Here is a 26,422-nt window from a genome sequence, read left to right as displayed (position 1 = left end):
ATGCCTTTGCATTGAGTAAATTTTATCAAATATTGTCATTGATCCAAAAATGAGAAATTTAAACATTTGGTATATTATATAGATTTTTGGCAACTGTTAAAATAAATCTTATCGAAAACTCATTTGATATCAGATAATAAAAATCAATAAAACATTAGGGCATCGCTTTTCGCGCTTTATGCTATTAAAAGTTAGTGATACAATATTTTATATCAAACAAAAATTAAGTATTCATTCCTAAGTATAACGACGCATTGGTTAGTAAATCTAGTTATCACTTAACTGTTTTTACTGAAGTAATCAATAGCGTCTAGACACAGGCGCAGTCTGGCGGTCGGTATGAAGCCGAGACTAACAAGCACCCGCTCATATGTCGTGATCGCGCCGTCTCGAATTAAAATAGATGTTGTTACAGCTGTAATGAACCAAAATGATTTTAATGTCCTAACAGTCTATTCAAGTGCACGAACGTTGCAGGGATACTCTGTAAAACCGATTTATAAATTTAGTATTAAGTTTGGAAATATCACGTGTTACACAATATTTTAAATCCACAGCGCTAATGTCGCAAACGAGATTTACGAACTGCGATTTCCGATAGTTAAAATCCGATACATTTTTGCCGTCGGTCAGACATATGGAGAAATCGACTCGTTTCTAAATCTTATGCTCAATATTGGAATCGAAATCAGTATTTAAGTTACAGAGTAACCCTGGACATAAATTTTTAAAATGTTCATAAAATTAAACAGGCAAGACAAGACCATAAATAATGTGTAATGCAAAAAAGACTAGGTACCAACTAAAAACTCGTTAAAAACAACATTAATTAACCAACTATAAATAATTCTTGTTTGCATTTTTCCATATGTCTGCTTGATTATTTACTTACGATTTTTTGCGAGTTGTTTCATAATAACTAGGAGAGGAAATATCAGTTTATTGTCGGTGAAGTGTCCTTTTAAAATAAGATGCATAGTTCTGACGCAGCCTAACATCCTTACTTTCATTGCGAATTTTGTATCTGCAAAATGCATTTCATTTTAGATGGGTTTTGTCCAATTTCTAATCGATTACAAAATAGTACATATCAGTAATAGTTCAGTATAAGTTAAGTTTGTCTGATTGTAGGCAAGATTTAAATAAATAAAAAATGTGCAAAAGAGTGGCGGAGAGTTTATTGCCAGTTCTTCTCTACCGTACGCCCTTGATTTGAGAACTGGCAGTAAATTTAAAATTAGAGGCATTTAATGTATTTTTCTTTTTTGACGTCCAAAAGTATACATTATGTTACCTACATGAATAAATGATTTTGAATATTGCATTTTGAATTTTGCTTAACAGCGGCGGTTACGCTGTTCTTTAGTCAAGGCTCTTAAGTACCAATAAATTATCTAGATTGGCTGAATATTGAAGAAATTGAAATAACTGTGCTTTATTGTGCGGTACAAGTAAGAAATTTGTAAAGTTTTCTAATGCCAAATGTTTTACTCTAAAACCTACGTAATGAGACTGAATTTCATATAACCTCGGCTACTCAGAGGAGCTAGTATCCATACGAGGTCTTGTATTACTAGCTCTGTACCAGCATGTCGCTCACGCTTATCATGCACGGCCGATATAACTCTTCTAATAATTGTTTGTGTTCCCTTCATCGATATAAAATCCTGTGCGCACTGAAGCCGCATCGTATTGTTGGCTGAAATAAACACAATATATTATTAATCGCTCATACCTTTCGGGGACAGTGCTGCAAGAATCCAGACCAAGTCGTGCAGCATCAGTTCCGTGCCGACATTCCCATCGCGTTTCCCATGCGTCGTAATTATCGTACGAAGCAGGACCTGTGTCCCGTTTAGTGATATTAAATGTTGACAACATTGCTGCCTCGCAATGTTATTGGCTGAAATATTAGATATCATTTACCTACTGCTTTATTTACTGAATCAAGTCTTCGTAACATCCTGTTAATAACGATTATTAGTGTCTATACAACGTGTCGTAATGTTACACATACAAAATGTCATGCCGTAAAAGCTATTCAAATGTTACAATTAACAAGGCTTCGGATAAAGTAGTCCAATGTCAGGTTTAAATGACTTCGTGCCAAAATGTCAGTAGGCGGAATGACAATTGGACAGACGGTATTAGTCAATTATTGATGACTGTGTTAGTTGTGTGAGTTTTATATTTTAAAGCTGTTATTCAGTTTTGGTGCAGAAGCCCATTGGGTGCCCAAAGGAAACGACATACCCTTTTTACTAAGTGGCGGGACGTTTTCTTTTCCTGTCTTTTTACATTCTTTCTTCTTTGAACCTGATGTATCATTGATAACTGGTTTGTCAAAGAACAATTGCGTCAGTAAATATTCTGTAAATAGTAATTGGAAACGAAACAGTTGCAGTACCCACCTGAACATTTCTTTCCCTTTCCTTGCTTCAAACATAATGCTTCTCTCAATATCGAAGATATGTAAGTTGTTGTCGCCATATCCCTAGAAGTCTGTAATGAAAATAATCATTTTTATAATATAGCTCTCACAACAGAGTCATCGATAATTACTAGATAAGGTAGATATAATAATATATATACCTCCAAAATCGATAAAAGCATTTGTATGGCTCCCGTCTGCTTGTTCCATAACTTTTCGAGAGTACATTGTCGGACATGTTTATCTGAAATGTATAATACACAAATATTTTGATTACATTAAACCAATTCATATTTCCGCAATATTCCTTGTTTTAAATCAACCGGGGTGCCCTGAAGGTCTACAAGTGATATTTAAAGTTATTTTAATGTACCCATAAATATTGTTCTCATGCGTTGCAGATTTCCTTAAGTTAATGGGTATTGATTTCTTTAGAACTAAAAGCAAATTGCTTGTTGAAATTGGTCAATCATCCGTGAAATTTAACACTGATAAATTAAAATAAATATTTTGGCAGCTTCTCGGAATAAATTAAAATACCCGAATTAATTTAAACAAGTCTCAAGAAATTTAATTTAAAAAATTAAAAACCAAACAGAAATCTTTTCTTCATCATAAAATTGTCGACTTAATTTCCTAATAAGTCTGAGTTAGTGAGTTTAAAGTATAGTATTGTCTTTTATTAACATAACTTTTACACATTTAAAGAAAAACACTTTTTAACGGATTATAGTTATGTATACAACAATACAACAATACATAACTATAATCCGTTAAAAAGTGTTTTTCTTTAAGAGTTTAAAGTATAGTTTTGAATTGCGAATTGCGATGTTATTATTAAAGAGTATATATAATATACAACAAAATGAATGATTACAAATGTTATCATAATGACAGTTTGTTCTAAAGTGGTTGGACGATGGCCAATACGGCACGCGCGAAGCCACATAATACTACTTCCCTTTTAAACATTAATTTTCCGTGATATACAGGAACTGAAACCTTTTCGTTTGTGTACCATGGTTGACGATTAACACACGCAAAAATCGTCATATTAATATTAATCAATTGCATTCATTACCATTTAATGTAAATTGTGTTCATATATTTCAAAAGCTCCATAACACAAGTAGATTCTGGCCAGTATAACGTTGTAATATATTAATACAGTTGATGAATGAGTGCCACCGGTCATTCGTAAGTTCGTGACTTTTCCGTTTCGCTTCGCGTCATAAAAGCAACGAGTTGGCAACAACATTCATGTAAATACGCCCTGTTTCCAGCTGACCGATAAATAAGATTATCATGAAATGAGATTGGCACTATGTTGTCATTAAGATGTTTATGTTTCAGACTTTTCTTATGATCATGACAGGCAATGATGCCATGTTTTAGTGCGGTGAGTTACATTTTTAAAGTCGAATTAATATTATACCTCAAATTAATATATGTATTAATTTATTTATACGAAACAATTTGAAAATCGATCGAAGTTACAACGGAATTTATGAGTTATACCAAATCTCTATTATCTTGTCATACAATAGTCTAAATTAAAGTCGTAACGTCGTAAATCGACATTAGTTAGTTTCTCGATGGCCACGATTCCTGAGCTTAAAACTCTCGAGTTATGTAAATAACGAAATAAATTTGCGTTTATCCGTCGGTTTGCGAAAAAAGAGTATAAAACTCAGTAAACGAGTATAGATCACCTTATCTATAAACAAAATTTAATTTTATCTAAATGACACACGTAAATCTTTAAGTAGGCAGCAGTTATTACTTAAATATATACTTTCGTTTGTAACCCTTAGCAATGGTGAGGGTTGCCTTAGCTGAATTGGGGCGATAGCCCCCTGGTAGTACTAGGTCCCATTGTATAAGTTGTATCAACAAACTAATGAAGGAATTCCGATCGCATTTTGAATGGGTGGTAACACTTGGAGAGAGCACGAACACCAGGCCACCGATTGCACCAGTCTATGAATACCCATCACGCGATCACAAGGTAATTTATTTTTAAATTAAAGGAAATCTAAAACAGAAAACGTTTAGTGAAAAATAAATTGTTTAGTTCTTTTTTCAGATAGATAAGAAAGTCGGTTACGATTGAAAAGATAAGAATATAGGGGTTCGTAGTCTGGAAACTACTTAGATAGTGTAGTACATAAAAATCATAGTACTTTACATTGTATATATTTGGTTTAAAAATTGTTTTTCATTTAGATAAAATACGATATTTTTTATCTCAATAAAAGTTAGGAAACCTCTAGTTATTAGACAATTGATCAGTATTTAAACATAAAAAGATGCGAGACATCGTTTGCGTGAAAAACCGGAACATAAGTTTTGCGGTATACGGGTTAGAAGTACGAAACCACCAAACATTTTTCTTTTGCCAAAAATGTGCTGATGAAGTCATTCCGAAAAACTTTCGTAACACTCACAAAACTTCACACATTTAATACCAGATAGTCACGCAATTCGTTAGATCCTACATTGTATCTTAACGTAAACGAAGACATTTCTTCAGTAGTTTTTACAATAAACGTATTCTATGGCAATCGGTATATTAATAGTGTTTGGCTTTAAGCCAGACATGAGTTTTATGATTTTACATTAAAAAATTTTATAGAAGACTTGTTTAATTAGACGATTTACGTAATAATATTGATAATAATAAAACTATATTTATGACAGAAATATAATTGTGACATAAGCTATCTAACGCTAGTCCTCACATTACAAATATTCCGTGGTACATGGTGTTACCAACCAGTTTTATTAACGCACAGAGAAACGAAGATCTATGCAAAACCGATAATTCTTTCTTTACTTCAAGGAATTGTTTAATAATTTTTTCCTTTATTAAGTACTCAAGTCTCTTTTCGTCAGAGCTTAAACACCATTTGACAGAAAGAGACGAAATATACCTCAGTTAAAAAGTGAAATTTGTATTTATGACTAGAGTTGGTCCTTATAATTAATGCAATGTGATTACTTAGAAGTCTCTGAACCCCCAGCATGGAGCACGACACAGAAACATTTATGTGTTTTAATTCATTCATTGTTAAAGCAAGTATGTTTATCTATACCTATCGACTAAAAATAATTATTGTTTCTGTAAGCATCGAGCTGGAACGTTATACTAGTTAAAAAGGTCAAAGTATTTATTATTTCTACATCATTGGTCTAATACAATTTATATAGATCATATGCATTAATCAATGATACGTTGCATAATGGTTGACGCTATTAATAAGATTTTGCGGTTTAACAACTTCCGTTCTTAGTGATATCAAAATTTCGTATTTATTTAAATTTCAAACATCCTACTAACCTCTTATTATAAATATATATAAGATTTATGACAAATGTTTATTGCATTATTTATTATTGCTTAAATATATAAATAAACTAAAAGTACAGAAAACACAAAAAACACTAAGGGCTTTTCATATTAGTGCCTGATGACCTGACCTGACACCATAGTACAGATTTGAATTTCTTAAAAACTAAAAAATAAAATACTTTTTATTGATATACAGAGAGAAAAAAATGATACGTTTCCTATATATTCCATTCCGTATGACCATATTCCGTCCGTATACCGTATATCATATCTATCTCAAATTTATGGAGCCAAGCAAGCAAATCCCTGGTTGGCGACAAATACCTTTTAAGGTACCCTTCAATTTTCGGGTGTTATTTTACATTATAATAGAGGTCAGTCTTAGAATTTTTTTTAAATTGTGTACATAAAAAGAAAAATCTTTTTCGCGTGCCCGGGCTTCGCACGATCAGAGGCTTTAGAATCACCAACTTAAGATGTATTTAACGTTAAATTATTAAGTTCAATAATAGAGAAACTATTAATACGAATTCAATTTTTTAATCGAAGTCTTGAGTACAATATCCATTTGGTTTCAGCTGTTCGGCTGTGTCGAGGTCACTCTATTGTAATCTAAACGGACGATGCTTCTAGATTCACGTAAATTCACTTCTACGTCACACAATGTCGTTAATCCAATGCAAGCGCTAATTATAATTATTTTTTGCTCAAGCTCACTCTATATCGGATTTCGCATTTTCCTAATAAAATTGTACAGAGACAAATAGTACAGAAAATGTATAATGTAATTATACATTTTCTAACGACTGGATCGATTATGCAATAAAATTTTTGTGGATTCGCGAATGGTTTAAGTTTACAATTAACTGTGATATGTATACTGTATAACTGTGTATTGAGTGATATATTTTTATTTGCATAGCTCTCTACAATGATAGTGTCACTCACGTAAATACGGGATATGATTTTGTACTTGCCCAGTGAACACAGTTTTGCAATTTTCTAACACTTTCCAAAGCTTTATGGTTCTTAGCCGGCATTTCATGCGTTTCTTCGATCATTTGCATTTTCACGCCAAGTTGGCGATTAGTGGGTATGACACATGTCGTCGATTACTGACATGTCGGTAGTTTTTGATACATAGAAAGTCAATTGGTTCACTGGGATCGAACCTACGACCTCGAGGACGAGAGTCGCACGCTGACACCACTCGACCAACTTCACGAAGAATATTTTTTTTCCATCTCGGTCCTAGCACGTCATGCTAAGACTCCGTGTACCTGTAGTCTATAAACCATAAGCTAAAAAACGACTTACTTAAAATCAACAAATTATTACTATACCGTGAGAAGTTAGTCTGGAATTAATCCTAGCTGTGATAGCCCTGGCCACCTCAGTGGAGTCTGGGGCTCGCTGCTGGTGCAGACGGAGCCGCTCGAACAAGCAGTCCGAAGTCGCCTCGTCAGCCATACGATATGCTGTAAAATGCAAAGAACAATTATTTCCTGAAATAATTAAACATTTTCTTCATACATTGCTGATACTTAGATCAGTAGCCATGGGTATTAATTGAGATTGAGACGGAATAGAATAAAAGGATGGAAGGAGTGATGTAGGCACTATAAGTATTTATGAAGTTCGTGTGATATTTTGTATAAAATTTTACAGCTTATGTGCCTTACTTTTTTATGCTTATCACCTTGCATATGTAACTAACGAATTTTGGAAGTTATTATAGATTGGTTTAAGGTTAATCTGAAATTAAATAAATTTTGTTATCTAATGTAGTATAGATTAATATTGTATACAGGTTGCAATTTAGTACAGCACCTGTATTGATGAAAACATGTGAAGATGATTCCATATAAACGCAATGCCACAGTCGCAGAGGTCATAAGTCAATAAACTTGCACGTGAAGGCATTATTCATCATGCACAAATAAAATTAAGGATAAATCGATTTTAAGTATGTCGTTTAATCACTATCGTATTAAAAAAAGGTGCAAGCGTAGTTTATTTCGCGAAAGATTTTGGGTGTAGTTATAATCGACACTAAATTAATATAAACTGTAGTACTACAAGCGGTTAATGATTTCGGGTGATATTCTTAAAAATTTGCTGTGTCATGAGTATGTAAATGTATCAGAAAAAAACGTCAGTAGTGGAGGTTAACATTACGAGACGGACGTTTGTAAGTGCGTAGCGTTGTTTTCCTGGTCACTGTAATGATTTATTGTAAATAAACAATGTATTGTGTATGGGGCCGTAACAACATCGCCCCTCGGCGGCTGGCGGCCGACTGTCACTGAAATTTCAAACTGCTGAATCGCGGGGGCGGGCGACGGACATCGACGCCAAACACTCTTGAAAATAATAAATACTAACAGCATACTGTAGTTCTACTCTGGGTTTGATAAGGTATTCGTCGCTTTCGTAAAATGTCTAATTTTTGTATCGAAATGTCTGCGCATAACTATCTGAAGCGCTGTCAAATTTCCATACAAATATTGACCGACGGATTTTACGTTTCCGATTTATTACTTTATCAAGCTCATGGTTAAACTATATACAATTACTAGAGATCTAAAAATTTTTGAACCAAATTAAAAGTGTCTACTTACATTTTTTCTTAGTTTTTTTTACTTCTTGCGTTTGTGCCGATGAATCGGTTGATGAAATCATGTCCTGAAAAATTGTAACACACATTCAATGTGGCTTTAATTCGACCAAAAAAATATCATTTTAATTTGATGAATATTTTCCTATTTACGAAATTAAATGAGCCAACACTATCGTTATAAAAAATTCCGACTCAACTATGTGTCTTGAGTCTACCCTATTATTTTCCCGCGCTTTGTAATGTTCAATCGGTAATGTCATTTGCCAATTTTACTGACGGCTGGACAACATGCTAATGTGCGTGGTAAATGACAATTGGCAAAATGTTTAAGAATAGTTTAAATTGATGAATTTAAAGTGTCCCATAAACACACAATTTTTCCTATTAATTGTAGTGTAATAAAAGAGATGTCTTTATGGATTTAGGGAGACGTTGTAACAGCAAAAAATTAATGATAAATTTCACTATATATTTATATATTCATACAATATTAAAATATTTAATTAATTAGGGCCTGTTTATATAAGCTATTTATTACTTAGTGGTAGGATAAACAGTATTTTTGCGTTTCACGACTGTCAGATAGCGCTATTCGTCATGAAATGCCATTATTCATAATTATATTATTCGGAACTTCTATCTTTCGAATAATTTATGTGTTGCATAGCTATTTGCTGCTTTATCCATACATTGGGAAACACCCCCTTAATCTAACAAGCATACTCGTATATAATATATTCTCAATATATTCATTTAAATTAACTACATGTGATTGCATGTTTTGTCTTCGCTCTCTTTATTACCCTATACTGTACATGAATCGCTGTGGGGGTATTCAATCTTTTCTAAAAATATAAAGTGAGGATTTTAATACAAAAAGAACTTATTATTCCGATTAGTATGAAAGGCATTAAAACGATAAAGAAAAACAAATTTACCTGACATGTCGTATTCATTACTAAATACGATTTATTCAGTACTCCTGTTATTTAACTTCCCGTTAAACATTCTTTTCCGATAATAAAATAGTTTTGGAATTTCATATTATAACCTGTACTTTAAATGTCATTGTAAAACATTGACATTTGTTTTTTTTTCTTAAAATTATATTTGCCAGGATTAAGTGATTCATTTTATATGTGTGATTATATAGATGTGATTGTTTATCAAATTTTAAAGAAAAATGAGGAAAGAATTATTTTTTGTTATAAAGCACAGAGTTTTTTTTAATTTATGCTATTTTATGTATAATTTTTTCGATAAAATGTTTGCACTTGTAGGTATTATCTTTTTATATTAAATAGGCTTAAACTAAGTATTAAAAAAAATAATCTTCATTATTTTCAAAGATACACCCAAAAATCTAAAAAGCGGAAATTCCCCAAAACCTAATAAAATAACTTCTAAACTACAAAAAATCATAGAACTATTCGGGTTCCTCAAGAGATTCTTTATCTCCGGACCATCGCTTAACACTCTTTTCTGGGACACTTATGTATAAAACAATTGAATTTGTAATTTTCATTTATTTAAATAATATTAATATAAACTTGATGATGAAGATGACTTAGATAATTGCTACATTATCATTGTGTTTATATTATTTGAAGGTAGCACTTAATAACACGTTTCATAGATAAATGTCAAATAGCTACTTTGATCACTTGCTATACTTGCTCACAATTAATTGAAGAAAGTCAATAGCAAATGTCAAGAAGCTTGCCTCGAGGCATATACTGGATAGTTTCATTGGCACGTATGCAGTGAACATAATATTGTAAAAAGGAATTACTATCTGTTGAACACTTAGTTCTTGACTCGTATAATAATGTATGCCTTTTTTAAATTTAATATAATACCGGTTAGGTTTCTAAACCTTCGAGGAATTTCTATTGCTATGAACGGAAGTTAAAAAAATACATTTGTGACTTAAATACGCACGAACTACGGCATAAAATGTTTACTGACGAAGGCGCACATTAAACTACTATAAAAGACTTTACTAACTTAAATCTAACTTAATACAATCGATTTTTTTTACTTCGATTTTAAAGTTTAAGTTTATGAATCTAACAGCATTATGATAATTTATCTTCACAGCTAATCATACGACAAATAAGAATTCTACAAAATACCATCTTACAACGTAAAATATTATAAACATACAATATAATTCTAAACAGTAAACAATTATGATTTATTGTTTTATAAAATGGTACGTTTTTAAAATAGCATTGCCAGTTACGTTAAGACTAGTACATACTAAATACAAGTTGTGTAAAATGATACAGCTAGTATTATTTTCATTTATCACATTTTATTGTTACCACACTGTGGACGCCTTCGCCTTGGGATCTACAAACGTAAAGGTCAGAACTCTTAAATTGATCTTATACTTAATATTGATATCATCTCGAGTTACACAATGAGATCAAACCTCGTAATACTTTTATAATTTTATTTCCTTAATCATTATTGTATTGAGCATTTGTCATTTTAGACTAAACACTTTATCTGGCGTAGAAGTGTGTTTGCTTTTGACTTTTACACAGACATTAAGCCCTGTACTATGGTTCTCATAAAATTGAATACAAGACACAATATCTGGATAGTTACATTTTTATACTTTACTTCCAAAGATCTGGTCGAGAATGTTGTTCGAAGATTTTTTACTGAATAAACACATGATGCCAGATTTGATATCTATATGATTTGTTTCAGGAATGGAATGAATCAATCAATACTTTGACATCCCTTGATCTTACAAATAAACAAATCTTAACTCATGGACCTCTTGTTCGTATTAGAAGAGATGCAGATGACGGCTCCAGTAAGAAAATCTATTAGATACTTCCATACAAATTCTGTTAATAGTATTTTAATATCCTGCTTATAAGACTGATTCTTAATTTACCTTTATGCCACGTAAGGATGGAATTTATGCTTTTTTTCTGTAGCCTGTGTATAGTAGTTTAATATGATGTTATATAAATGTTTCTTATAGAATATTTATCCCTAGATGTTGCCCACGATACTTGATTCGCCTATAAGATGCATATAAGTTTAAAAGATCTAAGCAAGAAGCGACTTGTTTTATACTACGATTAAAGATTTATTTTATTATTAAAATAACATTTCCTACAATTAAAAGCAACACGAAATTCGTTAACCTCCCCGAACAGACCATAAATCTTTAATACACTACAGGGAACAGTACAATTTAATAAAAATTGTTTCAGGTAAATTTACCCAAGCAGCTCAAATGGATCAGCTGAAAGTTCTTCGTTTGTACCTACAGCACTTTAAGAATTTATGGGACTCCGCATATATCGGCGGGGCGCATCCTTTTCACCCAAACGTTCCTAAAGCTATTGTTATGCTTTGGAAGACTAAAATAGTAGAGTTCTTCTTCCCAGCCGTAGGGGAAGATGCCGTAAAAGGAAAATAAATAGACTTAAAATCACTGGGTGTTTGTTCCATAAATGGCGAATTTATTTAATTAACGACACTAGTTAAATTAAATCAATTTAGTTGCTATATTAATCTTATTGACGATGATTCACAGCATCAGATGAAATTAACTTATGGTAAACTTATTTTGAGTAATTATTAGGTGACTGAACTACATACACTTAAGGGTGGCATTTAGTGAAACTTGCTACTAACTATTTATAAATTACTAGAAATGACAAATTTAAATGCTAAAACAAAATTTTTTGCAAACCTATTATTTATTTATTGAAAAGGATAAAATATACAGAAACAATCAAAGGTGTTTTTATATTTAATAAATACGTTACTCGCTACTATACTCATATAATTCTTACGAAAACTTATTTCGGACAATTAATAATTGGATTACATTTTTTTGAAGAAGACTGTTTCTTTTGTATAATATATTACACTTTTAGCGTCCTAATATTGTATTCAATTGCAAAAATAAATGAAGTTAACCTGTAATAATAAGAGTCGTATTCAATTAATATTCATTACTGTTGTGAATTATATAGGCCAGCCATTTATTTTGTTTTTGTTGTTAATCTTGATACGTAAAGAGAATGTGATGCAAGATGCAAGTATATTGAATACAAATAATTGTGAAGACATATCTAGGTATTTTCATTCTTCGTTTCGGGTGGGTGTTGGCGAGTATATAAGCACAATCATTAAAGCTAGTACATATATCTCCGAGTGCCTCAGAGATGAAGGTACAAATACTTTTCTAAAAGCCACTTGCTCCGTACATTTTTATAGAACCTGACTAGTTATAAATAGAGTGCATTCAAACAGGTTTTTTAAGGATAGTTTTTATAACGTTAAGAATATCTTTATTTAAAGTTGTTATGAGTGCAATTAAAATAAGTGATATTGTGTCTCTGTATGAAAATTCCAAGCTTACAGAAAAAGTGCGAAACCACTTTTTGTTTGGAAAAGTGTTTTTCGGCTGCTACTTGCTTAAGAAGAAGAGATCTTAATTGGTTTGTTACATTTTCTTAGGGAGTTGTGCTACTACTTTGGGCCACGGTATGCTGCGTCAGCGGCGGTGCAGTTGTGTGGCCAGGGGCGATTCCACTACCTGCTTCGTTCAGATCTATTATACCACCACAAGTTAAAGGATTTGCATATTCAACAAGCCAATACATTAATGCGGTATGAACTAAGTTTTGAGAAGTTAATTAAAAAGTGAGATTATATGTATTCGAATGTTATAAGCATTTCGTGTATCCGTTATTAATGTAATTTGGACCCTTCTTGTGATTTAACTTGTTTGTGTTTAAATACAATAGTTTCTTTTATATTTTTTTTAGGTGCAACCATCATATACTATCGGATATCAACCGCAAGTTGGATATCAAATACCTCAGCTTGGAGTATACCCTACGTATCCCGGAATCTCTTTCCAACCCGTTTTAGCGCCCCCATACTATCCAGGGGCTAACCCACTATATCCTGGTCTAAGCCCCATAGGACCGCCTATATCTGTTGCTCCGTCTCCACCACCTCAAAGTGGGCCCGCACCACCCTCGCAGGATGCGGCTGGAGATGAAGATACTGCAATCGTTGACTCAGCAGAATTCCCATCTGATCAAAGAGGACAAATTCAGCCAGACCCCTCTCAAGGATTCCAAACACCAATTAACACCGGATCCTATGATTCTAAAAACATGCCTGCATACCCTCAAATTCAAAGCCCAGAGATACCACAACCCCCACCAATACCTCAACCGCCTAAAATACCAGGAGTTCCTGAAATTCCCCAACCACCACCAATACCACAAGGTCCTCAAACGCCAGACATTCCCCAGATACCACAAATTCCGCAAATTCCTCAGTATCCAGGGTCCGCCAGTGGAATTTTCCAATTTCCACAATTCTCTCAGCCGCAGCTATTTCAACCTAACCCATCATATCCGCAAGCGCCTTCACAGAGTCAACCTTCAGATTCCCAGTTCAATTTTCCTTCACCAGCTACCGGTACCCAGAGTCTAAGTGACGAGGATTCAATAGCCGTAGATTCAGCTTAAAGGTTAAGTTAGGTTATTGTGCCTTACAATGAGTTAATCGATGAAACATGTAATAGATTTTAGGTATTCTGGTCATACTGATGTAGAATTTGGTAATGCTTCTATTATAGGCGATTACAATCTATCACGATCAAGTTGTTTTATGTAGGTCGAAAGTTAAAATTACTTTATAGTTCATAATATTTATAGAATTTAAAAATAATGTGTATTTTTTCTACTTTTTTAATTCAATAAAACAAAGTTTATAAAATACATGGTTTTATTCAGAGCTCACCAAAAACCTGGCTTACGTTCCGGAAGCCATCTTACGTAGTCATTAAATGTGGTGTTCTTTCCGCTAAGACCTAAAGCAAAATAAAAAACATATGGAAACCACTGTGTATTGAAAGTGATTGTTATATTATATCCACCAACTCCAGTAATCACAGGTGTCACGAGACGGTTTGGTAGCATCAGACGGGCGCACACTATAGTACATTCTATCCCTGCTGACACCTAAAAACAAACTTTACGTAATAATAATCTAATTATTTATAAAAAAATATGTTACAATCAAAAAACTTTAATAAATAAAATAATCAAATCAAGAAACGACATTCGAGGCTATAATTGCATTCCGATGACGTCATATCCTGAAACGCGGTAATGCAATTATTTCGGCTACTAAGAATATACATATACAACTTCTCGACCTCAGCCACTTGGGGCTTCAGGCTAGCCAGCCAGTGAGTAAACCTTTACAAAGCGCCTAAAATTTTAGGCGTGTCCTCTTTCTCCTCCGCTACTAATTTTAATAAGGAAGGATGCTTCCTCATTTATATTCAGTCTACCAAAGAAAACTCAGCTAATATATTTGTATCAATAGAAATGTCTGTCTAAGATAGAGTTTATACCTTCATAATAATATTCAATTTTCCAGGGGGATCTGCGTTAACTTCAAATCTTTCTGAATAGAAAAATGCAGCTTGTCTCTGTTTTTTTAAACTTTTGAAACAATTATTTCCAGAGACATAGGTCCTGGCTCTCCATCCAAACTTTTGTGGCTTCCTAGATCTTAAATATCGACTCTTTATGCCAAAGGCTGAAATTTTATATATGTTACATTATGAAGGCTACTTAAATTTATCATTATTAATAGCAAATTTTAAATTATAATAAGTTACTTATTGAAGCAGTGTTGATGCAGTCGCACGCTGCTTTGATACCTGAGATCGTAGGTTCGATCCCGGGCTGTGCACCAATGGACTTTCTTTTTATTTGCGCATTTAACATTTGCTCGAACGGTGAAGGAAAACATCGTGTGGAAACCGACATGTCTTAGACCCAAAAAGTCGACGACGTGTGTCTGGACTCTCTGGACTGGAGGCTGATCACCTACTTGCTTAATAGATTAAAAAATGATCGTGAAACAGATTCAGAAATCTAAGGCCAGGACCTAAAGAGGTTGTAGCGCCACTGATTTATTTATTTTTTTAAGTTACTTATTATCATTATTATTGTTAGGATTAAGAGTTTTAAGTAAGCATACTTACTCGGACCACCGTCAACTAATTTAAAATTTTCTGGATATGGACGTGGTAGTATACTAGCTGTTACGAAGTTAATTATCCAGCTGACATAAGGGTAGACATCTATATATAGTGGTGGTTCTTTATTTAGTCTGTTTCTCATAGACCGCCTGATACATGGAGCACTGCCAGCTGCCACACCCATTAATTGTACCGTGCCTTCGGTAGCATGAGTTACAATTGGGGCCCCAGGACGAATACCACATCCAGAGGTACAAAGCACGTGCGTCACACCCTCGCTACCTAAATTCTAAAATTATTTCTCAAGTAAAAACATATGTACTTAATATATAAAACCTCCTTTAAGTTATAGTAATATAGATATAGTGCTCAGTAATATAGGTTACATTACTGAGCACTCAATTGATGGGTATAAGGGTGGATGGGTTTAACGCTAAACGGGGCTTATGTAAGTACTAAACATTTATATAAAAAATAGTTCTTTGATGAATATAAAAATTTCAAGCAAAACAAGAATTTATGACATTAATTACATAACTAGATTGAACGAAGTTTTCAGCAATCGCGGTCAGCGAGAGACGGTTGCTTCGGAAAGACGGTTCTAAACCAATTCCCTCTTAAATTAATACGCGCCTCTAGTTAGTTAATGTCCTATAACACCTAGGTGGGGCAGTCCACAGTGAGTCTCCATCGCGTACGGTCTTGTGCCTCGTATTTCACCAGCTCTCTTTACCTCGTCCGCTCACCGTAACGCACCTCTAGCTGAGTTTTAAAAATATCAAAGTAGAACTTACGTTTCGCGTTCTTTGTTTCCTACACTCTTTATGCGTGTAAAATTTCAGGGTCTTTTTTGCCATTTTTTCCGAATCAAAATCTCTTGGTACAGCTGTAAGTTTGACAAATAAATACAACACTGCCAATCCAGAGAAATAACGTCGAAAAGTTACTTACAACTTATGTAATCAACCATAAATACATATTTATGTTTACGTTTTCTTTCACGTTCCTCAATAGATGGAAGGCATATTGGTACCATATAATCTGAAACGAAGGTATAATCAACACAAAAGTAATTATCTAATCATAATTATTAAGATGTTATTGAATTATATAATGTCGTTATTAAAAGTAAAACATAACGGTACATCAGAAAAAATAAAGAGTAACAAGTAATATTTACGAGATTTAATTGGCCTCAGAAGCTTTACAATAGCGAGACTGTTTCCAACACCAAACCTGTGAAAATAAGTATACATTTAAAGAAAAACACTTTTTTACGGATTATAGTAATAATACAATAATACATAACTATAATCCGTAAAAAAGTGTTTTTCTTTAAATGTGTAAAAGTTATGTTAATAAAAGACAATACTATAAATATACATTTACAAATTTATGTTCATGCATAATACAACTTAGGGTATGACACTTTTATATCAAATAAGTAACTCGAGTCGTTATATTGTATTAGGTTTTAATAGTTTACCGTGAATATTCAGGATGTGGAGATATATCAATTAACGGTATTTCTAAATAAGCTCGAGGGCAGGCGGAACCCATTTTAGTTTGCGACAATGTTAGACCACACTCTTCTTCATCTCGGACGTAGTCACCAAATAATACATTTCCACTGTAACATTAACAAAACAAGTTCTTTTTCATAGATTGATAGATATAGCCCACATAAATTAACGAATTAATTTCTAAAGACGGAAAAGCCTATCCTTCTGCCACACTAACATATTTTGTTCTTGACTGGTTTCTGGGTATTGTGGTAGTCGTATAGTGTGGTATGCAATAAAACGTTAGTCGTATCGACTCAATATACTATTCTAAGGGCCTGTTTCACAATGTCCGGATAAGTTCCAAATAAGCTATTTATTACTTATTGGTAGGATAAACAGTATTTTTTCGTTTCACGACTGTCAGATAGCCCTATTCGTCATGAAACGCGAAGTATCTTATTTGGAACTTTTATCTTTCGAATAATTTATGTGTTGCATACCTATTTGGTACTTTATCCATACATTGTGAAACAGACCCTAAGATATGTATTTATTTGGTTACTTAATAACTTACAGTTTGTAATTTTTTGGCAAGTGCAGCATGTCAGTAGCAGTCCCAACAGCAAATTGCTTATGAACAAGAACAACCCGCGGTGCCTTACTGTGATGAGGCAGACCTGTTGTAACTGGAAAGATGTATTTTAATAATAATATAAATGTTTGATTAATGTATCTTATTCTGTGTAGTCTATTTAATTGTCAATTGTTTTATACTTACCGTGAATGTACTGCACAAATCCAAGCCATGGAAATGTATGTTCCTTAAGGACGCCGTCTGGGGGCTTCAACCCGAAGTCATCTTGGCACGACGAGAAGTCTCGTATCATGCATTTTATGGACAGAAGATTGCCTGGAATGTATAAACACAGGATTGCTTATTCTAAAAAAATAGGCGTTTAGAAATAAAAAAATATAATATTCAAGGAAATATATGTTGAAACTCTTTTACAATGAGATTGCAGTTTTACTATAGAGAAATAATTCTCTTATGTTTAAATTCCGAAAGCCGAAGCTTCGATATATATATGTATGCATGCTTTGCTTATATGAAAAGTAATGCATAAAGATGTCAAAGGTATACGAACAAATTATTATGAGAGCAAAACGTAACATTTCGTCTTACGTATTTCATAAGACTGCTGGACAAAACATAGGTTAGTATTTGTCAACAATGATTGTTTAGTTACAATTGTCATCTGAAGAAATACCGGGAATAATTCAGATTTGTTTAATAGTCTGGTTTGCTACAATACAAAAAACTTGTAGGTAAAATGCTAGAAATAAAATAAAACCCATAATAATAAAATAAATAGCGACTACTACTCTAACATATAGCGGACATAATATTTTAAATACATTTTATTTCCGATAGCTAGTTCTCGAGTAAGGAATAAAATTAAAAAACGACAAGAGTTGATGAAAATGTGTAATCTTTAGATTTAAACTGGGCTTAAAAAAAATACAAATTGATTTATTAAAGTTAACGACTTTTTTATGCTTATACTAAATAAATTATCTATACAGTATATAAGGTGAAACAAATTATAATAACAAAGGAAATGGCCTTACAATGATTGGTCGTAGATTTAAATTTTTTATTTAATTGTTCACTTTAGTTTTTTTTTTCACTCACTTCACTTTTGTTTAGTTTATTCACTCGTTCATTTTGGTGAAGGTATCTCTTTCTTTCCAACCTCTAATTTACTTTAAATTGACGACACCCCTTAGTATGATGTCAAAAGTAGCTAAAGTAATATAATTAATAATATGAATCCTTTTTAGACGACAGAATAATTTAGGTAAATGCCAGGTTGAAATAATCAACACGACAATCGATCAACATTTATTAATATAAGGCCGGCAACGCACTCGAGTGTCCTAGGGCATTGAGGGTGTCAATTTAAGATCAGTTGAGCCTCCTGCCCGTTTGCTCCGTTTCGATAATTAAAAGCAGAATTGTAAAAATATGATCTATAGATTATTTATTGCTGTGTCGAACTCAAATAATGGTATTAAATTATAAAGAACGAAATATGTATTTACATTAATTATTATATTTACGTATTAAATGTCGCTATAAAACAAGGTGCCTGATTATTATTTGTCCAGTTGAGAACCCGTAGCGAATTCGAATGTTATTTATGAAACAGAACCACGAACTTTAATTATAATAATCTAAACTACTTCTACATGATTGTTTCCCTTTATAAGTTACATAGAAGTTTGTATATAGTATTTATATGCAATTATTTCTCCGGTAGTTCGACTGGGTTTCAAGCCAACCTACCACATAGATGAAGTCAAAAATAGCAATAAGGTAATAAAATAAGTACACAAAATGAAACTGCACTTTTAATAATTTAATTGAAAAAAAAAACATATAACATAACAGTACTTGTATCACATTTACACCATACATCAGCCATGTCCTGTTGCTGCTGAAAATATTGCTTCAGGTCCACCACTAAGAAGCACATTAAGGTCAACGCGCACCAGCGCGCTAAGAAGTAGAGCGCGAATGACATTCTGATGCTGCCTACTACAAATAGGGCTAAGTGTAAATGTAGCATTATGTCATTACTTTAATAACTTTTTCCGTGATAAAACTCTACCACAAAATTGGCTGGAACTAGTAGCCGGTGTCTGATATAGAACTCGTGAATCTCAAACTTATTAATTGTGTTCATCATTAATATGTGAACGGTCCCTTGACAGTAATAAATAGGTAATCGTGCCTTATGAAACATAAATTTAAAGGGCACATACATTTTTAATATGACACACTGATGCCTATATTGTATAGTATTTTTTCTTACCAAGACCTGAAACAAAGATATGTATTTTAAATAATGCACCAAGAGTTAAAAAGTAATGGAGCCCTTTATTTTGCTTGATTTTGACGATACGGGGATGTTTTAATTAATCACACTCAATTTTATATCTGAACATAGAAATACCTAACTCAAACTATCGACAACGTACTTTGATATAAAGTAGGTGCAGACGATTATATTTTAGATTTTACACACTAATGTGTAACTACTTGTAAATTGAAGGGAAATTAGCAATCGGAAACTTTCATAACCTCCCGAAATATTTTGTCCTTTGTCGGAACTGTGGCTGCACTGATATATGTGAACGGGCCTTTATAATTTAAATTCTTTACATACATATATGTAATTAACATTTGTGCTCTTCCAGGTAGGTAGTGTTATGTTGACAGATTTCTTATAGTGTACCGGAACCACCATGTCACGAGTGCACCAACCAAATTTGTAGACGCTGTTAAGGGTTCCTATTACATAAAACCTCTTTAAAGAATTCGAATTTCAAATTGTTAAATATTAACATGATTTTAAGTGACGTAAACCAAATCGTAGCAGCAAAAAAGTCTTAAAAGTCATATGTTTTCATAACTATTTAAATTTTGTAACTGGAGTTTTTTTAAAGACTTAAAGTTTAAAGATTGTTTCCCAATAAGATCGCGATTCAAAATAAAACAAATATGATAAAAACAAAAAAGGAATCGAAAATTTTAACATTAGTCTATACTCTATTTGTTACCTCGTGGTAAACGGTCCTCTGCGTTAAGTAAGGTCTGAAAGATTTGTTCGTCATAGTCGTCGGCATTTCCATCTCTTAAAGCATAAGACGCTTGGTTTGCTGGAATCGCTCTCCAAGCCTTATTGAAACAAACTATAAAATTCATATGTATAAAAATATTAAACTAACAACAAAACCTACACAATATATATAAAAATCTGTATATAATACTAACCGCATGAGTATAATAGCAAGATAAAGTATAGATTTTTATAGTTCGTAACTTTTGTTTTAAACACTTTCGCCATATCTGATAACCTATAAGCAATGAGAAGGCGAGTAAGTTTGATCATTGTTTTGAGTTTGAAAAGAATGAATGAAAGAATGCTAAACAACATTTTGCGAAAACAAATTTTATTGTAGTTCTCTGTATCAATTAAATCTTAACACCACTAAATTAATAACTAGTTATAATATGTTTGCTTTAAGTATTTATTGCATAACTAGATTATAATAAATACAATGGAACATCGTATCTACCGTATAAACAAAATTATTTATTACAGGATATTATATTGAAGATAATGTTCTAAATAACTAACAACCTTAACTAAATAGGAGCTAAGAAGGGGATAATCTGCATTTTCTATGAAAACTTATTTGACGTACGTTCAATGATAAGGCGGTAACAAATTGAATTATATTTTATTAAACATAATTCTATCTTTTCTATTATGTTTATAATAGAACAGGTTTATAGTTACCTGAAGATGATTTTGCATTCAGGTATTAGAAATACTTATTACACTTTCTCTTGGAGAACTAGAACGGAATTGTGGTTTCATTAATGTCACCCATAAATTACGTGTAATTGGGTCACAAATGACGAAGTAAACAAACAAAACGAATCCTTGCATAGTTGAAGTCAAACAGAAGAAATACGACCAGACTAAATTTTTTGTAAATGAAAATATACCAAAAATCCATGTTAAACCCAAAAGAAAGAACAGAAATATAGACAATCTTATCTGGGCCCCTATCAAGTCTATGTCTGTAGTTCTCATTTTTCCGTCAGGACCGTGTGATATAGCATATAAAACTGAAATAAACAAGGTGATATTTATAAACAAAATAATACAGATCGGTACGATAACTGTAACAATTAAATAAAATCCAGTAGGATAGCAAATAGCATATTCATTTCTAGTTAGCGATACAGTCGAAATATAATTATATGGATCAAATATTAAAACTGTAGCTACGGGTATTAGTGGGATTCCCCATCCAATCAACGTAAATTTTATCATAAACCTAGAAGGTCGTTTAACTCCTAAAACCCTTACATATCTGATGAACTGCAAAGAAGCCGTTATGAGCATCCACATAAAACTAGCAAGAACTGAATAATGCAATATTGCACCTAAAAATATGCAGATTATTTTCATTTTATTAGAAGCGAAGTACTTGCCATTTTCTCCTAAAAATATTGTTTCACCAAAATTAAAAACAATAATTAGAATTAATGGCATTGCTATAGCTCCTGTGAAATTTAAAAGAACTTTGGAACCAGCTTTCTTCCTCCAAGCCTGAAAAACAAAGGCTGTAAGCCATATTCCGGTTATTCCAAGGAGTGATAAGAAGCTCCCTATGAGGGATATTATATTTAACGGTTTTGTATTAACGGCGTGGTCATCAATTATTCGTTGCCGAATGTTAATTAACTGCCCAAAATGAGTTAAATGATAACAGTTACATACGCTCATATTGTTGACTGTTCTAACCAAGTAACATCCCTTACTTGACCAAAATCCCGAAGCTCTATTTTTTACCATGAAATCCCAATAACCACATTGTTTTTTGTATGCTAAATTATTAAAATTACGAAATATTAAGGGGATTGGATGAACTAAATTTGGTAAAAATCCAGGAATTGAAACACCTATGACTCGACTGTTTAAAATTAAATAATTGGGATCTAATTCTTGAAATACTGCTCCATTGTGGAATATGCTTATTATTATACGAATATTCTCTACTTGCAGCGTATCGTTACTTGTTAAATTTTGACTAGTAATTAAAGAGTCGAGAACATTTCCCGGAATCCATGTGGCTATATCTAAATTAGAGATCAATAATATTTCATCATAAGTAGTATTCTTAAACAATGGTATTATGTCCACATCTAAAAAATTACTCGTGTTTGTTTTATACCTAATAGCTATACCAGAAATATTGTTGATGCTAGGATAACATATTTGAATTAAAAAGTTTGGTTGTCTAGCCAAGTCATACCCGATATTTTGAAGATTTCGTAATGTAGATGTATCCCTCCTAGCCAACTTATGAATTATTACACCTACCGCATCCAATATAACGTTTGTTGAATTTAATGTTTGCGCTAATCTTAGGTATCGATTGTCTAATATCATGACTCTGTTCATAATCCACGCAATATTTTCCATAGTACCCATATCTACGGAGCTTTCATTACTTTGAGCTATGTTTAGAATTTGCTGTAACGATATGGACAAATAATATATGTCTGCTGGAATAAATATACCAACGTCATTTAAAATATATCCCAGACCATTTGTTAGAAATTTAAATGTATCGTTCGCGGGCATACGACCTTTATAAAATTTATACAAATATGTTGTCGCTATTGAGGGAGAGTAGTTTTTATTACAAACACCTTCAACTGGACCCCATCTACTACCAAGAATATATGAACCCAGACAACGTCTCTTCACAGGCAAACCGTTAGCTTGTAAACAGAATTGTTTTGGAGCTGCTATATGACCAATCGCAGTCAGTTCCCATTCTAGTATCATTCCTTCCGAGTTCGAAGTAGTTGGTAAGCAATACATTGAACTAGAGATATTTACAAATGTATAATTATATTTATAGAGTTCCGTTTCTGCTATTTGTTCCATATTTTCATATAACATTTTTATGTTGTCACCCTTTTCTTCGTAAATATTCATAATTGGCATATGCATATGTAACAAAACTAGCAATTTCTCTGAGGCATATGTGAGCATTTCCATTAAAAGAACTTTATCGGCGTTAAAGATTAAAGTCACATTCTCACAGACTTGTATCATTTTTTCGTTTAGTTCAATTCTTATTTCATCATCAGTAAAAAATATTTCTAATCCTAGAGAAAATACATGAATATAATTTCCTTGAGGATTGGCAATCACTTTCTCAGTTGAGATTAATGTAAAATTATTTGTATGCCCCTCACACCAATACTGTGCTGATCGATCTGTTATGAGATCAACTTTGTAGACGACTTTTTCTATAGTGAAATTGGTTTTATCTTGATATTTACCTGTCTCAACGTGCATATACGGAAGGTTATTTATATCTATTACTTTTACAAAGCCCTTAGCGTCCGAGAAACATTGAATGCCTGTGTCATTTTCACTATATTTCCACAAACCGGAAGGGAAATATATTGTTAAATACATCATATTGTGGATTTCATTGTATTCAAACAATAATTCAGGCTGTTCGTACGAAATCTGAGTCCGACAAGCTATACAGGACAGTTTGGTTGTATCATGTTTTCTATTTAATCTTATTGAACCTTTATTATTTATAGAGACCCGAAAATCAGAAAATACTGACTTAAATATGCCTATTTCATCACCAACGTGGTTATAAAATGATGTTGAGAACCAGCACCACGTATTCTCTGGAAGAGCATAATTTTTAGCTATTTCTTTATAGACATATCGGCTTAAATCACCTTCTATATTATCTCCCATTGGAGTGCATTGAAATTGGGAGATATTGGAAAATTCCTCAAATGACAACTCTTCATGCATTACATTTATCCCGGCACAAATACTTTCCTGTGGTGTTAATCTTACTCCACTATAGTTTGCAGGACAATTAGCTGGATAGTGTATATCATTTCTATAAAAACATAAACTAGGATATTCTATCCAACATAATTCAGTTGTGATTTCTCGTGCTTCAATATCTAATAGAAGGCAGTTTTTAAATATACAGTCGCGAACCGGCAAAAAATTATTGCTTTCTACGTTGCGGCCCCACATTTGTCCGGGTGTATTCCAAATAAGAGGACTGAAAAGTTTAGCTCTGCGCCCAGGCAACCAAAAATATCTTGAAACGTTATTTTTTTTCAAAGATGTTAAAATAGATTCCACATCTTCATCATTGAGTTGTGTAATAACCGAAGCACCACCACCTTGAAGACATGGAAAACTCCACGATGATGCTTTCTCAACTTTATAACAATACTTTGTGTTATTCTCGGAGACCTTCATGAATGTAGCTGGACACAAAGATGACTGTGGCATATCAAAAATATGGAGAGCTTCAAAACATGGAGGAAGATCAGCTAACGAAGGTATCCACGTATTGTTAACACAATTCCTAGTTATGATTGTATCTTCATTGTAACACAAGGGGTCGGACTTTATGTCTGAGCCCTCTTCACTTTGTGGCCATAGGACACCTAACCCTTTATTTGAAGTTTCTTCTAAACAAATCTGCAACAATAGACATTTTACTAAATAAAATTTTAATGTACTTACCATTCATATTTGAGTTAAAAAGCTTTACCTGCACACTTGGGCTTACAATCAGAAAATGAATAAGTAAATATAAAATCTTGGCAACGATCATTTTGATGAGGAAATATAAACATTTAATTCGCAAAGAGCTACCTCCACCATGCTTAACGGATAACTGAGATTTGTAACTGAGGTTTATCGCATAAGCCTTTCCGCAAATACAATTTTTTTTTGAGAGTATACAGGATGATGAAAAGACAGATTATTTTCGATGTTCAACTTGCAAAAAGATGCACAGGAACCAATTGTTATAGTTCTTTTTTAATAAATATCTTCACATTTCAAAATAATTATATCAACTTAATTGCACGGAAGGAATCGTGATTCAAACTTTTTTTATATTGTAGACATTCACTTTTGACCTTCGCAGGTAATTTAGGCGTCATAGTATCGTATTCGTCATGTCATTACTATTGTATGTACAAAGAATGCGCTGAATTAATTTGCAAAGAAGTGTTTATAAACATTAATTATATTATTAAAATATACATATTTTATGCAGCTTGCTATTCAGTATTTCTTTAAACACAAGCGCATGGTTAACGTTATAAATTATCTATTGTGAATTATATTTTCTATCACATGCACTTTATCGTGTTAATATGGCGATAAAATTGCTATGTTTAGGTGTCCTGCTTAGCTATAGTAAGTATAAATAATATTAAGTTTAAATTAATTTTATGTTTAAATGAGCGAATTTAATACTGGTAAAATTTTATAGAACTATATAAATTTGCCGAGATAATGCTAAATAAAGATAATAAATTTTATGCGCATACCATTGCATTGCATTGCGATTTGCGATGGTATGTTATAAAATAACGCCTGATGTTTTTTACTGGCAATGGGGAAATTCCGACTAAGAGGCGACCAGTAATTTAGAACGTAGACTAGACTTGAATAAATAATTATTTTATCGCACATTGATTGCTTTTAATGTGAAGATGTGTTTATTGTAATTCAGCTATTGTAGAATTTTTTTTTTTTGTTGATAAATGTGAAAGGAGTTTAAATTGTTAACGAAGAGCTAAATACTATGTTAATTAATTATTAATTTATAAGATAACATCATACGGTAACGTTTTAACATGAGTATGGTAACATTCTAATACAATGTATATGATGAAGGAGCTTAGTACTGTTCACAGTTTAGTTCTGTATTTAGAACATTATTTTCAGTAGGTAAATGTCTTTGCTGGCAATATTTCACTTCTCTGAATGAACTCACTTTGGACTCGTCGGATAAAGAA

The 26,422-nt window shown here is 32.6% G+C and overlaps 4 protein-coding genes across 9 annotated transcripts in view; 1 reads left to right on the top strand and 3 right to left on the bottom strand.

The window, feature by feature from the left end:
• The window catches only part of LOC111003815 (cytosolic carboxypeptidase 1), a 40,374-nt gene extending 32,297 nt beyond the window's left edge, over positions 1–8,077 (bottom strand). For 2 of the 6 annotated variants that reach the window (XM_022274521.2, XM_045634373.1), the window contains exons 1-8: positions 7,971–8,077; positions 7,127–7,261; positions 2,593–2,675; positions 2,412–2,502; positions 2,254–2,334; positions 1,529–1,699; positions 893–1,024; positions 284–415 (exon numbers count right to left, since the gene is read on the bottom strand). In XM_022274521.2, the coding sequence (XP_022130213.2) occupies positions 284–415; positions 893–1,024; positions 1,529–1,699; positions 2,254–2,334; positions 2,412–2,502; positions 2,593–2,675; positions 7,127–7,253 (817 nt within the window). In that variant the 5' untranslated portion in view covers positions 7,254–7,261; positions 7,971–8,077. Of the gene's footprint in view, positions 1–283; positions 416–892; positions 1,025–1,503; positions 1,700–1,735; positions 1,904–2,253; positions 2,335–2,411; positions 2,503–2,592; positions 2,676–7,126; positions 7,262–7,970 lie in introns of those variants that run through there. The other 4 variants (XM_045634359.1, XM_045634419.1, XM_045634396.1 and 1 more) reach the window with 4 other exon arrangements.
• A 4,416-nt stretch (positions 8,078–12,493) lies between these two features.
• Positions 12,494–14,058, top strand: LOC111003853 (formin-2-like). The gene is made up of 3 exons (XM_022274577.2): positions 12,494–12,611; positions 12,901–13,053; positions 13,212–14,058. The coding sequence occupies exons 1-3, from the start codon at positions 12,606–12,608 to the stop codon at positions 13,926–13,928; spliced, it is 876 nt and encodes a 291-aa protein (XP_022130269.2). The 5' UTR covers positions 12,494–12,605; the 3' UTR covers positions 13,929–14,058.
• Positions 14,059–14,171: 113 nt separating this feature from the next.
• Positions 14,172–17,849, bottom strand: LOC111003908. The gene is made up of 9 exons (XM_022274663.2): positions 17,741–17,849; positions 17,537–17,648; positions 16,944–17,087; positions 16,638–16,693; positions 16,409–16,498; positions 16,252–16,343; positions 15,461–15,746; positions 14,822–15,009; positions 14,172–14,423 (listed from the first exon to the last, which is right to left on the bottom strand). Exons 1-9 carry the CDS (start codon positions 17,847–17,849, stop codon positions 14,199–14,201), a joined length of 1,302 nt encoding a protein of 433 aa, XP_022130355.2. The 3' UTR covers positions 14,172–14,198.
• Positions 17,850–21,110: 3,261 nt separating this feature from the next.
• On the bottom strand, positions 21,111–25,265 carry LOC111003909. Its single transcript, XM_022274664.2, has 2 exons — positions 25,162–25,265; positions 21,111–25,088 (listed from the first exon to the last, which is right to left on the bottom strand). Exons 1-2 carry the CDS (start codon positions 25,222–25,224, stop codon positions 21,348–21,350), a joined length of 3,804 nt encoding a protein of 1,267 aa, XP_022130356.2. The 5' UTR covers positions 25,225–25,265; the 3' UTR covers positions 21,111–21,347.
• Between the last annotated feature and the right edge of the window lie 1,157 nt (positions 25,266–26,422).

Source organism: Pieris rapae, chromosome 1, assembly GCF_905147795.1.
Source record: "Pieris rapae chromosome 1, ilPieRapa1.1, whole genome shotgun sequence".
Taxonomy (NCBI): Eukaryota; Metazoa; Arthropoda; class Insecta; order Lepidoptera; family Pieridae; genus Pieris; species Pieris rapae.
The sequence above is the reverse complement of the archived record's forward strand: the minus strand, read 5'-3'. Positions and strand labels throughout refer to the sequence as shown.